The 15,015-nt window shown below is 34.6% G+C and overlaps 1 protein-coding gene across 1 annotated transcript in view; it reads left to right on the top strand.

The window, feature by feature from the left end:
- Positions 1-238: 238 nt before the first annotated feature.
- The window catches only part of LOC117426820 (collagen alpha-2(V) chain), a 62,802-nt gene continuing 48,025 nt past the window's right edge, over positions 239-15,015 (top strand). The window contains exon 1 of the mRNA XM_034044883.2: positions 239-491. Coding sequence (XP_033900774.1) covers positions 407-491 — 85 coding nt within the window. The 5' untranslated portion in view covers positions 239-406. The remainder of the gene's footprint in view (positions 492-15,015) is intronic.

The following is a 15,015-nucleotide window of genomic DNA, read 5'->3' as shown; positions in this document are numbered from 1 at the left end:
ACTTGGTCACACCAGTGTCACTCCCATACAAACAAAGCAAAAACACTCTAGTAACTCACTTTAAACAATTTTTGAAAACATTTGCTTTAATATTGTATTAGTTTTAAGGGTAATGCATTTAAAGTAACTTACATGGAGTCTCTTGTTTACATGGTTACACGCACTGGCCTGTGAGTAGATGATTATGAGCCTCTGGTTGCACAAAGGGGGAGGAAAATTAGGGCTGCCAGCATTCTTCTTATTTAAAGCTGTAACTCCTAAAAACGTGCTTGCAGAGTTTGTGCTGGGGCTGGTGCTGAAGGAAAGGGAACACACACATGCTAACTTGATGGTGCTGTAATAACCTTCATTTTGTCTTCTTTTTTTCTCAACTGCACACTGAAAATCTCATGTCTTAAATGTAGACATGGTGAACTTTGTGAAATCCAGGACTTTTCTATTTTTTGCTGTTTTTGTGGTTCACATTTTTGTTGTGAAATGTCAAGGGAGTGGTAAGTTGAATCATTGTTTATAATTTATTATAATGATACTTTCAGCATCAATGTTTAGGCTTTTTTCTATTAACTTAGACATGTTTGTATGACTTTAATTCATCTTACATTATAGTTGCTTTTAAGTTGGCTATAATAATAATAAAAAAAAAAAGTTTTACACACTGTATGGTTTTGCATTGTTAATGACCGCTTCACCATTGCTTGGTAAATGCCATTTTAATGAGAACAATTTGTGAATAATATTTAAAGATTGTTTGGGGAGTAAAACATGCAACATGGGAGCAGTTTTTCCCTCGCCTTTGTTCGGTCTTGTTTCAAAGTATGCCTAACAGATTTAATGTACTCTATGGTGCCAGGACTAACATACCAGCTGATGTTTTTGGAGTTGTGTTGTAGCTTGAACAGTTTCCGAAACTGTATGGTCTCAGTTTACTAGCACCTGAGAATTGCTGTTCAATCGTTCTTTAATTGTGAGCTCTTCTTAGTTTACAAAAGGTTACAGTGGCTAATCTTATACAGACCACAGAGACGGACAGGAATGGTCTTTTATCTTTCTTTTTTAAAGTCCTTTATCCTAGCACTTTCAGTAAAAGATGTTGTTAGCTAGGAAATATACTTTTTTTTTTCAGTTGTATTTGTATATGGCATTTCTGATAACTTCAAGCAAAACATTGTGGACTATTATAGCTTTACTCTTAAAAAGATGTTCTTTTCTTTGGTCCTCCCATGTAATTCACCCTTCTATTTTGTTATCCTGGTTTATTCAAAGGGAACATCTGTACACCCTGTTTTAACAGTACAGGACCTAACATGGCCTTGATACACAGCTAATGCATTAATGTTATGCATATGGGGAGATACTGAAAAATATATGTGGTGATTAAAAAAAAAAAAACTGAAGTGAGGTTAGCTGGAAACATTTAGCAAGCATAGGAAAATGCATATGATGGAATACTTTACAAATAGTGCAATGATGTCATACTTTAACCTGTGATGTTGGCCTTCGAATAGGATAAGTCATCATTTCATCTGGAAACACCAAGCAGCAAGCCATGACTATATATATCTAGAGAGAGAGAGGGAGAGATAGATAGATAGACAGATAGTGAGTTGAAACAGTTAAGGGATAACATTTCAGTGTTGTAATGTGTGTTACTTATTGGATCCTAAGATACTGCATGTATGAAAATTTTTTGGTGGTGTTTGTGGTGTGGTTCTCAGAGATTCAGGCAAGAGCCCTCTAGTGGTTAAATAACTGCTTTGTTTTCTTTGTTTTTTTGTCATTATCTACAACACAATAGATTCAACATGGATTAAGATTTAAGAAAGTCCTTACATTATAAACACAGTTTATTGTTTAAAAAGGAATACAGAAAAGTTTGTATATGGAGTCCAACCTACTACCTCTGAATTGGTAGAAACGCTCAATGTGCCAAACAGTAACATTGTATAGATCTGAAGCCAAGAGGGCAGATAGCTACAAGGGAATGAAACAGCACAAAGGAATGTCATTACTGATTATTTTGTATATATTCTCTATTGGATGGGTAAGGCCTGTGAACCAAGACTGGAACATGCTCAAGAGTCATCTGTTTTTAAATACTTATGTTTTATATGCTTTAAGGCATTTTGTTTTGTAATTCCCAGCGGTTTTCAAGTTCACTCTACTTTCAGTGGAATGAGGAAACATCTCTTTATCTGATTATTGGTATATGTGAACATTTTTATAAACCCATTGGAGCTACAGTACCAGTGTTTAAAAAATATTTTGTTTTATTTTAAAGAATAACATACTCTAGATGACAAATATTTGTCAAACACATCAATGCATATTTACAATGCAAAGAAGTGTCAAGTGGCAAATTTGCAAAGATTTTTTGATCTTTATCTGGGTGTGCAGCCATCTTGATGGTGAGGGGATGGGATGTCCATTTTAAGACCATATAGCATTAAAAAAAATCTAAATAGTCACTTCTGTAAGAGTGACATATGCAGGAACACATTTCAGTGTTAGAAATTGTGTTAGGAATTTTATATTTTTTCTATAATACTTCCAAAGTACTAAAACGATAGGCCACATCCCAACAGTTAAGCTATTTTAAACCATTTATAATACAACATATTGGTAATGTGCTTGTGGAGCAACTTGTTACACTATTGAATTGTTGTTGTTTTTTTCATGGGAAACTTATTGGACTAAGAATTGTATTCTTCTATTTCAATGTGACCACAGTTTGTCTCCATCTTCACATTTTTTGATTGTTTTAATACTTAGCTTCTTATGGCAGGGGAGAATACATAGTTTCTAGTTGTTTTAAGATATCTAAAAAGCTTGGGGTTTGTGGTGAAATAAACAAGTTGCTGATTTGGCAAAACCATTGCCAGGAAAAAATACAGACACACCCATGACTAAAAAAAAGTTCAGTTTCAAGATTCTACCAGACACAAAATTGTATTTTTTAGTGCAGCTTGAGCTAGTTGGAAAAGTTAAGCTAATCGATTTTGATTCTTATTTGGAAAACATATACATAGTGTTATTGCTGCTACTTTTAATTAAGAAGAATTTATACAATAAATAATTGCAAACAGCAGTCGTTTCTGTAATTGGGAATGTTTCTGTTGCAGCAGAAATCATTTGATGTTCAGGAACATATTTTAAGCAAATGTTAGGAGCTTCATAATTTATATCAAGTTAAATTCAAGTCATATGTGCACATGCCTGCTTGTCATGGTCCCACGCAAATCACTTATAAAACTTTAATGATGGGTTTGCAAAACTTCTAAAATGTCAAGGCCCTTAGATGCTTTAAAGGCCTCAATTTAGTTTTGTCTTGGATGCAGCATAGACTATTCAACCCAAGTTTAGAAATGTATTCCGTTATGTTTTTATTTTTAAAACATAGAATAAATAACAATAACTGTTACAGTTTCTTATCTAATATCATCCATTTTCACAAGAATGTTTCACCATATGCTTTCACAAGAAATATACGGTGCATTTACAAGAATACTTTGCCATGCGGATCTAGGTTTTACTACACTTTGTTATAGTTACCATAGTAAAATAGACAATTGTGATGGCAAATAAAATGAAACATGCATGATAACTGTATAATGGTAAAGAAACAAACGCTGGTCCAATTTGGCTACTCTGGTGGTAGGATCATATTCAAGATAAATTTTAAAGATTAATCGAACAGATGCACTATTGGGAAAAAAGTGATCAGGCTGTGGTGATACTGACCAGACAATTCCTTTCAGATCATTCTCCCCGCCCAGAATTTCGTCTCCAAAGTAGTAGGGGGAGTGACTTCAACGAACATGCAAAACTAAAATGAGAGAACGATTAACAGTCGGTTGATGATGCAAAGATTATCTAACATGTGCATGAAGCAATTAACATATTTTTTACAACACTTAACAAGGAGTAAACTAGAACATAGGGAACATCCTACAAAGTCATGGAAGTGATGTGTATACTTAGGTCCGAATTCTGTAGTTTTCATGAAGGTCATTAGATATAAAAGCACAACAACAAGCACAAGTGAACCTGTATGCAAAGAACATTTTAGAGATTTTGAGGACTGTCACAAAGACGGCTGCAGTGGGTGACGTCAGACCAGAAACAGGAAGTAACACAGACAGACAAGGACGTGGAGTCAGCATTTAATAATTAAACAGAACAGAAAATAAAAGGTTTGGACACAAAACACAGGACACGGCACTTGAGCCAAAATAAACAGACAAACAAAACGGACAGACACTAACAAACAGGGACGAACAAACACGTTATTATTATTATTATTATTATTATTATTATTATTATTATTATTATTATTATTATTATTATTATTCTCATTACCTCCTCTCTCTCTCTCTCTCTCTCTCTCTCTCTCTCTCTCTCTCTCTCTCTCTCTCTCTCTCTCTCTCTCTCCCGTTCTTTCACCCTGAACAACCACCCCGAGTGAGTGAAAACATGCTGCTTTTATGCAGTTGTACCGAGACTCGATTGCTAGTCAATCATTCAGTTGGAATCTCGGTACAACTGCACATGAATTAATTAAGTGTACTCCCGTGACCACACATTACATTTTAACCAGCACGTGATTTGTGCCATCCTCGTGCCTAAATACAAATCTACATTTTTAAATCACTCGTGTTACACAGACCCATTTATATCCCGTGTACCAATGACTATACACCAGCATTTACACACAACACGTAACATATAAACAAACTACGCACAAGGGCGTGGCCACATTGCCACAAGGACAAACATTATTTAAAAAGTTGATTCCAAGGTTTCCAAGCAAGACCAGTTGTTTATAGTTAATTGCAGTAATTGTTACCTGTTTAAAATGAAATGCTCTATTTAACAGCGACTTGCCCCTTTAATAAAAAATAAGACTCAACTACATCTGCTAAAAATATGGATTTGTCAGCAGCATTCTTTCCTGAAAACATGTGTGTCCTTTTTACCAATTAAGAAGAAAATATAAGATGGTAGAAATCCAGCTCAGAGCAGACAAGATTTCGTCATATGTTAAGAATGATCAGTATAAATAAGATCCTTCTGGGATTTACAGCTTATGAGCTTGTGGTAATTGACATGAGAAACTGACTATGTGTGTGATGGATTGTGACTGTGAAGTACCTTTTCAGTTGATAGGTTTCTAAGGCATACATACACATCTTAAGGCTCTCCATGGGAGCTACTTTAAGGCAAATTATTGCAGTCAGCATATGTGGAGCGGGATGAGTTCCAGATGTTTAAATAATTGTTTTGGCAGCAGTTGTAAAATAATGAAACACATTTTGGCAAACTGAGAAGTGAGGAAGTATATGGCTGATGTTAGAGATATCATGTGCAAGTATGGCCAGCATAAAGAACATGGAAAATGATAACACATGGTCAAAGGAGCAGGATTTTGAATGCCATACTTTATAGCGAAGTATTATTGATTTGGAGGTTAATGACCAAATGTGAAGATAAATGGCCATATATGTGATTCATTGATACCTTCTGGATAAAACGTTTTTTATTCATGAAAGTCTAAGCTTGATGCACAAGAAAGAACATAACTAGTTTTTTTTTTGTATTAATAGTATTGTATGCCATAGTTAATGTTGGAAAATAAGTAAGACCTGATTCTTGAAGCATGCCAATGGCTGGGACATTATTTGAATGGATTTGGCCCATGCTTCTGACTTGTAAAAGTGCTGGACCTCCAAAGACGCCACTGAACTCTGGAGGGGGCTACTGCATAGGCAGAGAGGGGGTGGATGGGGTAAGTGAAATGCTGTATAATAAGGAATTTTGATATCCTGCTATATTGAGTAGATTATTGAGACAGATTAGTTTAATTACAGCTAAAAATGTATATATTGATAGCTGAGAAGGTGTTGCCCTAGTTACAGTAAAAAATAAAATAGGAACTCATAGAAGAGATAAAAATATGTATAAACTTCTGAAGGATTTTAGATTTTCTAAAAACTGCAGTACAGTATTTGTGAATCGTTCAATAGCGGTAGACCTAATTACAAATCAGGGGTATTGGATTCTGTGACACAGCTGGCTGAGTGGTGACGTCAGGCCAGAAAGAAACGCACACAGTACTGAAATGAAATGATGAAGGCGCTTGCTAGCGTCGGTTTATTGTAAATAAAAAAGGTTGTACAAAACAGAAAACACAGACTGCACAAACAAAAAGGTGCGTTGGCCAAAGTAAATAGACAGACAAACAAAGTGGACGAACATAACAAACAAGTACTGTGCTGGAGTTTCCAGCACGAAATAGTAATTGTTATATATATCTCCATTCTCTCTCACCCGTTCTCCACTCACAAACACACAACCCTGAATGAGTGAAAATGTGCCCCTTTTATGCAGCTGTACCGAGACTCGATTGCTAATCAATCATTCAATTGGAATCTCTGTACATCTGCACGTAAAACTAATTTGTGCCCTTCCCGTGCTTCCATACAAATACCCTTTTAATTTGCAAGTGAAGTGATTTGTGCCATTCTCGTGTCTCACTACAAATTACACTTTATATCACCTGTGCTCATAACCCACATTATAATCCGTGTACTTTATACATAAACACCAACATTTACAATCTACATACAACATAAAACACAAATACACACAGGGGCGGGGCACATTGCCACAGATACATACTGTGTCTGGACTAACAGTGGTCATTTTGCAGTTTTTGCAATTAGTGGCAGGATCAAACTGTAGAAAAAAAAAAGGTTTGCTATTTTGTAGATGACTTTAATTACATTGACCCATAACAGTGTTTAAGCTCCTTTCAGTTTTCAGGATGTACAGGAATGAGTTACAGCCTCCCTTTTGGGTAATCAAAGCAAATTATAAACCTTTTATTACATTCATCACTCCAGAACTACACACTAATCACTCATTTTACCATGTGATAACTGTATCAATAAAGGGTTAATCTTGATAAGTGCACCTCCATTCTGAAGTTTAGCAACACCTGTTTCTATTTAAATGAATACGATCGACTAATTTTGAGATAATGAGGATTTCATACATAATTATAACACATTTGCAACCATACTGTAGCAGTGAGTACTATATTGTACCATGTGACCACATAGAAAATCATGTTGTGTATTGTCCCAGTCAGTTTTTGTTTTGCATATTGTGTCTCTTACTGTATATTTTGTGTAGTTTGGGCGAAATATATCTTAACAGTATTTCTTACAAATATGATTGGTCAGTTTCTAATACATGATTAATAACATTGACCTTTAAAGATAGAATACATTTAACTTTATTGTAAGCAGGGAAGCTTGCACGGGTTTAGAATGTGAGACTAATACTCAAATTAGTCTCAATCTCTTACCTTTAGTTTCACGTTGATGACACCAAGCCCCCTGTGAGGCAGCATGCTTTAATGGATTTTAGTAGAGGCCATATTGCTATTAACCATGGTCAGCTCAAACTTAAAACAAAAATAACTTTCATAGATTTAATAAAAAACAGAAGCACTAGAATATTGGAAACCAAATAACATTGATGATACGTAAGTGTGGCAATTATTGAATTTTGTACACCCTGTTTATTCTAACTGTAATGTTCTAGAACTGCAATTGTAGTGAAAGTCTACCTGCTTTAGCATCAAACCCTTTCTTGATGGGACAGCCTTTGAAATGACTTAGGTCAGCCATGACCACACTGTCCAAAACGTCATAACAAATGTATTGTAGAAATACATCTACTGTATATGTAGATTTGTATAGTATAAATAGGAAATGCATGATGTTGTATTATTCTTAATCTGATCAACTTTCGCAACACAACGCGTTTCGTTGCAATTAACTGAGCTGGTATTTAAAAAGAAAGAATGTGTCCGATGTGGATGTTTTGGGAGCCACAGAGGTTCCGACCCCCAGTCTGAGAACTTCGCTAGTTATTCCTCTCTTCCTCTCAATCAGCATTCAAAATTCTAAAAGGTATTGACAATGTCAACACAAGGGACTTTTTCAACCTCAAAAAACACAGCATTAAATGGTTTTATTAAGAAATACAGATCAGTGGAACAAATGTAGTAATAATTGTGGCAAAACCAGACTTACAGCTATTTATATTAAAGATAAATAAACAAATACTGTACATATTTTCACAACCAGTTTCATACACTAATATGCACATGATTAAAATGCTGTCATTATTATTATTATTATTATTATTATTATTATTATTATTATTATTATTATTATTAATCCTCCCACTCCCCCTTCTCGTATATTAAATGGTTTGGTCCAGAATCAGCTTGTCTTACTGACCTATTGCAGCCGCTTTAGAGCAAATGAGACTGAGGTTTTGAAACAGAAGTGCATCCGTTTGCAAAAAAAAATGTGTAAGGCCACAGGTACCCTTTATTTGCTTGTTGCGATTGAGTTTTATCTTTTAAATAAATGTTTAGCTTATTTTATCTACATTATTTCTTATATATGGGTCTAAAAATGAAAACTGTTCCAATTATTACATCTAATTGTAAAATGCTGACACCTCAGCACAGCATTAATACAGGTTCCCTTCACCACTCTACATTACTCACACCTGTTGTTCCAGACCAGGCACTCTATATTCAAACTTTTTTCATTATTTATCTCTCAAGGGTTTCGTACGGTTATTGTATTCTTTGCTTATTTGTATGGGTTATACACATGTACTGTATATCTCCATAACAGTTCAATATTCTACACTTACAAAAGCGGTGTTCTCAGTGCCCAAGAGAAGTGGGCCCCCCAGCACTACACCCCTGGCAATGTCCTTCTCCCCCACCCCTCTTCACCTCCAAACTGAAGTTTAGTTTAGCAGTGGTTTGCATTTTTTTTGCTAGGGACCAGGGCCTCAAACTGTTTAGGCCTATAATTTGTGCAAAGTCTGAATAAAACTTGGTACTTAAGATTTAATTATAGGAAATGCTTTTGCTCTTATTTATAACAGTCTGGTATGATATAGTATACATTTTACAAAAAGATACTGCCTTTATTTTCGATGGAAAGGAAAATAAAATTGAATTTAATATTAAAATTAGCTTAGCAAATAATGATAAAAATTTCAGCAATGTAGTGCAGTTTTGTTATATATTTTTTCAAACTCTATTTGAGCTGAAAAAGCTAATTGGGGAAATGACTACAAGCCTAGTCTGATTAAAATGATTAAAACTGAATACATGTTCAATGGAACTACAGAGGCTACTGTGTTTAGTATTTGATCTCTAGTATTTCTGAGTCAAATATGTAGCAGTGTTAATAAAAGCTAAAGAAACATAGTGTTTGTGATTTGTATACAAGTTTAAGCTTCAACAAAAGCAACTTTTTACCAATACTATTTAAGGTTTTCAATTTTTTTGATTTGAACTTGTATTGAAAACTATGGGGGTAAAGCGTTTTTGCTTTTCCAAAGTAAACCTCTCTGGTGGAAATCTTGAAACTATTAGTGCTCTCTGCTTGATTTTAAGTAGTGTCATGTCTTTTGATGCCTGTGGGACCTGACACTCGTTTCTCATGTTGGAACTAAATACCCAAATGTCAAAATGCAGGGCTGACAAATCAGTCAAAATAAATTCCATTGCTGCCAACATTTGTTGGAACAAACACCAAAAGGAGGGGGGTATGGTTAACAAGCCGAACCATCACAGAGAAAAGCATTAGCACATTGAGTACCTCTTTGGAAGTTTAGCATTGTTTTAGGTTTCAGGTTTTCTAAAGTAAGGCACAAAAACTCACTCATTGGCTTTCTGAAGCTCTTCATTTAATTATTTTTTTCTAGAGGTTCATTAGTAAAAAGGACAATTTCACATTTTAGCGAGCCTCTTGTTAAATTAAAGTTTCGGCAGAACTTTTATTTTATTTTTGATCAGGTGACATGCCTGGACAATACAAAAATTAGATTTTTTTTTATATGTATATATACAGTAAGTGATGGGTGGGTCAAAGGTCCAGGGCTGACGAGAATGTGATAGCCCTGGTCCTGACTTGACTGCAAGGAACTTTATGCTCCAGGCATTTACGATACATGATAGAGTAATATTTATAGTACGACACACCCACCAGGGCAGGGTTGCCTCTCGAAGCTACAATGAAAACTGTTCTGTGTGGGGGGCTCACAGCAGCTTCCCATTTTCTTTTACATTTCTAGAGATTCACAATATGACATTGTGCTCTTTACATAGAAAAAGCACATACTTGTCAATTTAAATTCACTACAGTAAACCTGATTGTGTATCAGTTTTTGTTTTTTTTTACTCTCTTTGTTTATGAGGAATTTGAAGTTGACATCATTGTCCTTGAACAACCCAATACTCATTATTGATGCTTTGGACTACATTGTTATTGATAACCGTGTACGTTATTGAACAGATTTCATGTACTTTAGAATGTCACACAACTTAAAAAACTTTTGAAATGACTGTGTTCTTTGAAAAACATGTTCCTGTTTTTTAAATGCATAACCTTTCTGACGTGCAAAATTAAATCTAGATTGAACTTGGATAGAACCACAAAAAATACCCTCTGAAATAGTTTCCACTTGGAGGTTTTAAGGCTAAAGCCCGGCTGCCTTACAACGACATGTTATTGAACTCAGTGGGCTTATTAACAACAAATCAGATTGATGGTGGTTGGTGTATTTGTAGGGATTTGGAAGAAATAGAAAGTAACAGATCTTTAGCCATGCTGTAAATTGGGATTGTGTCTTGTTCCATTTTATCAGATTTCATTGCTGGGTTTTACAAACATTTCTGTAAACAGATTTAAAATTGAGCTACAACAAAACCATTTGCAATCAAGGCAGGGTGTGGTTTCTTCTGCATCGATGTCTTCTCTGTTAGAAGAAAAAACAAAGTTGCCCACAGGGAAAAATAGTTCCTAACATATAATAAGGAAAGCATATGATTTTCCTTAAATATCTCATATACTTTAAGATCAAGAATGTTGTGAAAAATAGAAGCTGCCACTTCTAACCTGATTACATATTCATGTGCCAGTCTGATTGTCTCATTTTATTACTTTACTCTCGAATGTATTTTGCACAAATGTTCATAAGGGAAGTTACATTGAAAATATATATGCATTTTATTTTTTTAATCAACAACATTAGTGTAAGTCAAATGTCAAGTTTTTTTCTGACTTAGTGTTATACTAACTGCAAATCATGCAGTAATAAACTTCAGAGTTTAACATACCTCTATATCTGGAGAGCTGCTTATCTAAATGTGGTGTAACTTGGTTAGGGCATTCATCAGAAGCAGTGGCAAAGTATACATGTTACTATCATGTATGTGTTGATATTGTCAGCTATTTGGATTTCTATTTAAGCAAAACCTTGGTGTCAATAATTGAGTCCAACAGAAGAATACTGCTTGTTCATTGCAAGGCTTTCATGTAATCGTGGTAGGATTTACAACCAACAGTTTGTTTAGATAGTTTGTTATTATTATTTGTTTATTTAGCAGACGCCTTTATGCAAGGCGACTTATAGAGACTAGGGTGTGTGAACTACGCATCAGCTGCTGAGTCACTTACAATTACGTCTCACCCGAAAGACGGAGCACAATGAGGTTAAGTGACTTGCTCAGGGTCACACAATGAGTCAGTGGCTGAGGTGGGATTTGAACCGGAGACCTCCTGGTTACAAGCCCTTTTCTTTAACCACTGGACCACACAGCCTCCTTTTGTTAGTTCAAAGAGTGGTGTTCTTAGATGTCCAAATCTGGACACTGATCCCACCTAGGTCTGACATCACTCCATGTATCTTCCGTAATGGACATCTGTATCTGCTTGTCAGAAAGAACTGTCATCCTGGAATCTCCTTTATCCTGTGGAGCCAACATTTCCTAATCTGGTTTACATTTTAGACTTTTCCTTGAGTGTGTCATTGTGGTGTGCTGAAGACGGAGATATGTGGAAGTTGTGATAACATTGTCTTTTTTATTTTCTTTTGGTTATAAGTAACAATCTTCTAATAGCACTAGAAGAAAAAGTGTCTTAAGTGAAAATTGCCTAATGCATGAAACTTTAGAACAGACACATTTCTTGAAAATTTGTATAGTTTATAGACTATGGCCCTGGGGTAGAGCTTAGCGGGGTGACTGAACATACATTCTGAATTTGCTAAGTGGCCTTGTATAATCCAGGTCTGAACAAAAGGATTTGTATTTATTTAGTATACTTTTTGGAAGGGATAACTTGTAGTTGAGTCTTACTGTTTTTTTTTTCTTTTGCAAATTTACAAGTTCACACTATAATAACATCAAGGGACCTTTTTTGGTGTTGTAATTTGTACATTTAGAAACTGAACAACTAGATTTAATTCTGAATTTTTTAACTGCTGTTTCATTAGTGAGCTGAGTTAGGATTGTGTTATCAATGGCACATCAGTGAAACCCCTAAAATCTTGGAAACTGCATCATCTGGCATCATCCTTTACATTTTTATGTATTAAGCTTTTGCTGCAATGGAAAGATTATCTTTATTTTATTTTTTCTGTGGTTGATACCAAAACAAGTAAAAACATAACACGGTTTACTACTTACCAATTTAGAAAAAAAAAAAAAGTGGTGGGAACTTTAATCTTTCTTACAGTATAATAGTAGTTGATTCAGACAGCATCAAATATGAGCAAATTAAGTTGTTCTTAAGGTCATTAATTATGTTAAGTTTAAAAGTGTAAAGTGTTTCATATGCATTCCTGCTTCCTCTCTTGACAGTCTGATCCCTGACTATACAGTACATACACTTTTTATCAAGTCTTTTATTCCATAGTTTAGACACCATTCGTTTATTTTTTTTTAAACCTGTCACCTGAGGAGCTTTGCTCTATTTGCAGTTCAATCATGGGACATACCTTTAAAAGGGGCTGTTGCTACAGTTTAGTTCAATAAAGCATTTTTTGCCATGTTTAGCTGAGTGGTTTTCAAAAGTGTAAGATTTGTCCAGTCCATTTAAATTGTAAGTTTTCTGAAGAGAACAAACAAGTTGTTGAAACTTGCAACTTATTTCTCTAAAAGAGCAATGAAAAATAATTGTTCTTTAGTGCACATGAGACTAAAAGGAAAAGTAACAAATTAGGTATTTAAATGTTTCGTTTAAACCATTTCAAAAGAGAGAATGCAAGTCCTTCGTCTCATTTTTTTAATGAGCAATGACTGTGACCTGAGCTTTTTCATTTACTCTTGATAAGATATTTGCCTTTTTACATTGGTTTTGACTGTCTTGATTGGTTTAAAACCAATGAAATTTAAAACATACATCCAAATTTAAAGTGATAGATAAACTCATACAATACAATACATACAATAACTAATCACATAATAGAGGTTAGAGGCAGGAAACAGTTGTAAATTACAAAATCATAGAATGTTTACGAGGGGTTTGCCAGCAATCTTCTCTGTCTGGTGGCTGCAGGGACCAAAAGGCATGTTGATTGTCAATTACTGTAGTATGCGTGACTGGATTCTACATTATGTTGATAAGTCAGAGTAAATCAGATATTTCAGTGATGCACATACATTGTCAGATTACTAAATGTAATAGGATTGGTAAAGTATTAGTTCATTTACCTGAAGAGCAATAAAACCTGTAATCTCAAAGCTGAGCAATAGAGTTGGGGTCACTCGCTACTTAAGTAAGACGTTACTGTGATAATATTGCTTTTGTCAATAACGAGGTAATATAACACGTTAGATTTTTAATATGGGTAATAATATTACAGTAACTTTCCACAAAAAATAGACAAGTTCGTCTTGTTACCTTTTCTCGATGACTGACATTTTGTAAAGAGCTTTGAAAAAAGACTTTAAAGTTATAAAAGTAAAAAGGTTTCAGGATGCTAACAATGAAAAGAAAAATTACAGGTACATTATTTAAACAGTTGTAGCAACATGTGGGGACGTGTAACGCTATATTTTTCAAAACCCCGCTAACTTACTCTTGAAGGAAACGTTATATAATCACCACTACATTTTTCTAATATTTAATTTCATACCAGTTTAATATCCTTGTATACTATATCATTTCCACACAATCAGCCTTAAGAAGTAAAAAAAAAAAAACAGCTGAACTTGAAAACTAAACCTAAACTTCAAAATGTACCAGATGTGCAATTGTGCTGACGTGACATACAAAATATTAATTATAATATAACCCAAAACTTCAATCATTATATAGATCTTATCGTGTGTTTTAACTGCAAAATGCGAGGAAATTGGGACCAAATGTTTGTCTTGCTTCCAGGTTTCTGGGATTCTGTGGTTCAGTCGTTTTGCTTGCTTTAATAGAACAAAGCTATTTCAGCAGGAAATATGTATTTAGTATTTGCTAAAAAGCAGTATCCATATGAACATCTTCTCTTTATTATTTATTATACAAAACTGATTATATGGTATATGTGGAATAAACATGGCCTGTACTGTTTTCCGAGATGAAGCAGTGAGTAATTATTGTCACAGCAGTGTATCTGAATGTATTTATACTGGAAAACAAAAAAAACAGAAACATGATCCTAGTCAGAAATGATGAGTGACAGCATAATCAGGTTCCAGAAAGCTGATGATAAATATTCTTTCTTTTTTTATTTTCAAAGCACAAGTATTTAGTTCAAATTGAGGTTATGGTTCCTCCTTGTTATCTACATTCTCTTGGGGAAAGTGGATGCTGCTCTCTGTTGTCTCTTACCTTTTACTTTCACCAGGCAGCTACTGTACAGCATTTGCTTGCAATTGCTTGGAGCAATCTATACCAAGCAGGGCAATTTTGAAAATGTTGTCCCTTAGTGTTACTGAACCCTGCTTGTTGCTCTGTTTATGCCTGTATTACGAAATTAGAAGGTTGTGTAGCATCTACTGTACAGGACAAGGGAAGTTATATCCCAACCAAGATCTAAACCTTTTTGTTTCACTCAGTTTGTATTTGGAATAGTAAACATGCAGTTGTAATTGAATATATATATATATATATATATATATATATATATATATATATA

Source organism: Acipenser ruthenus, chromosome 11 (genome assembly GCF_902713425.1).
Source record: "Acipenser ruthenus chromosome 11, fAciRut3.2 maternal haplotype, whole genome shotgun sequence".
NCBI classification, from domain to species: Eukaryota; Metazoa; Chordata; class Actinopteri; order Acipenseriformes; family Acipenseridae; genus Acipenser; species Acipenser ruthenus.
The sequence above is the reverse complement of the archived record's forward strand: the minus strand, read 5'-3'. Positions and strand labels throughout refer to the sequence as shown.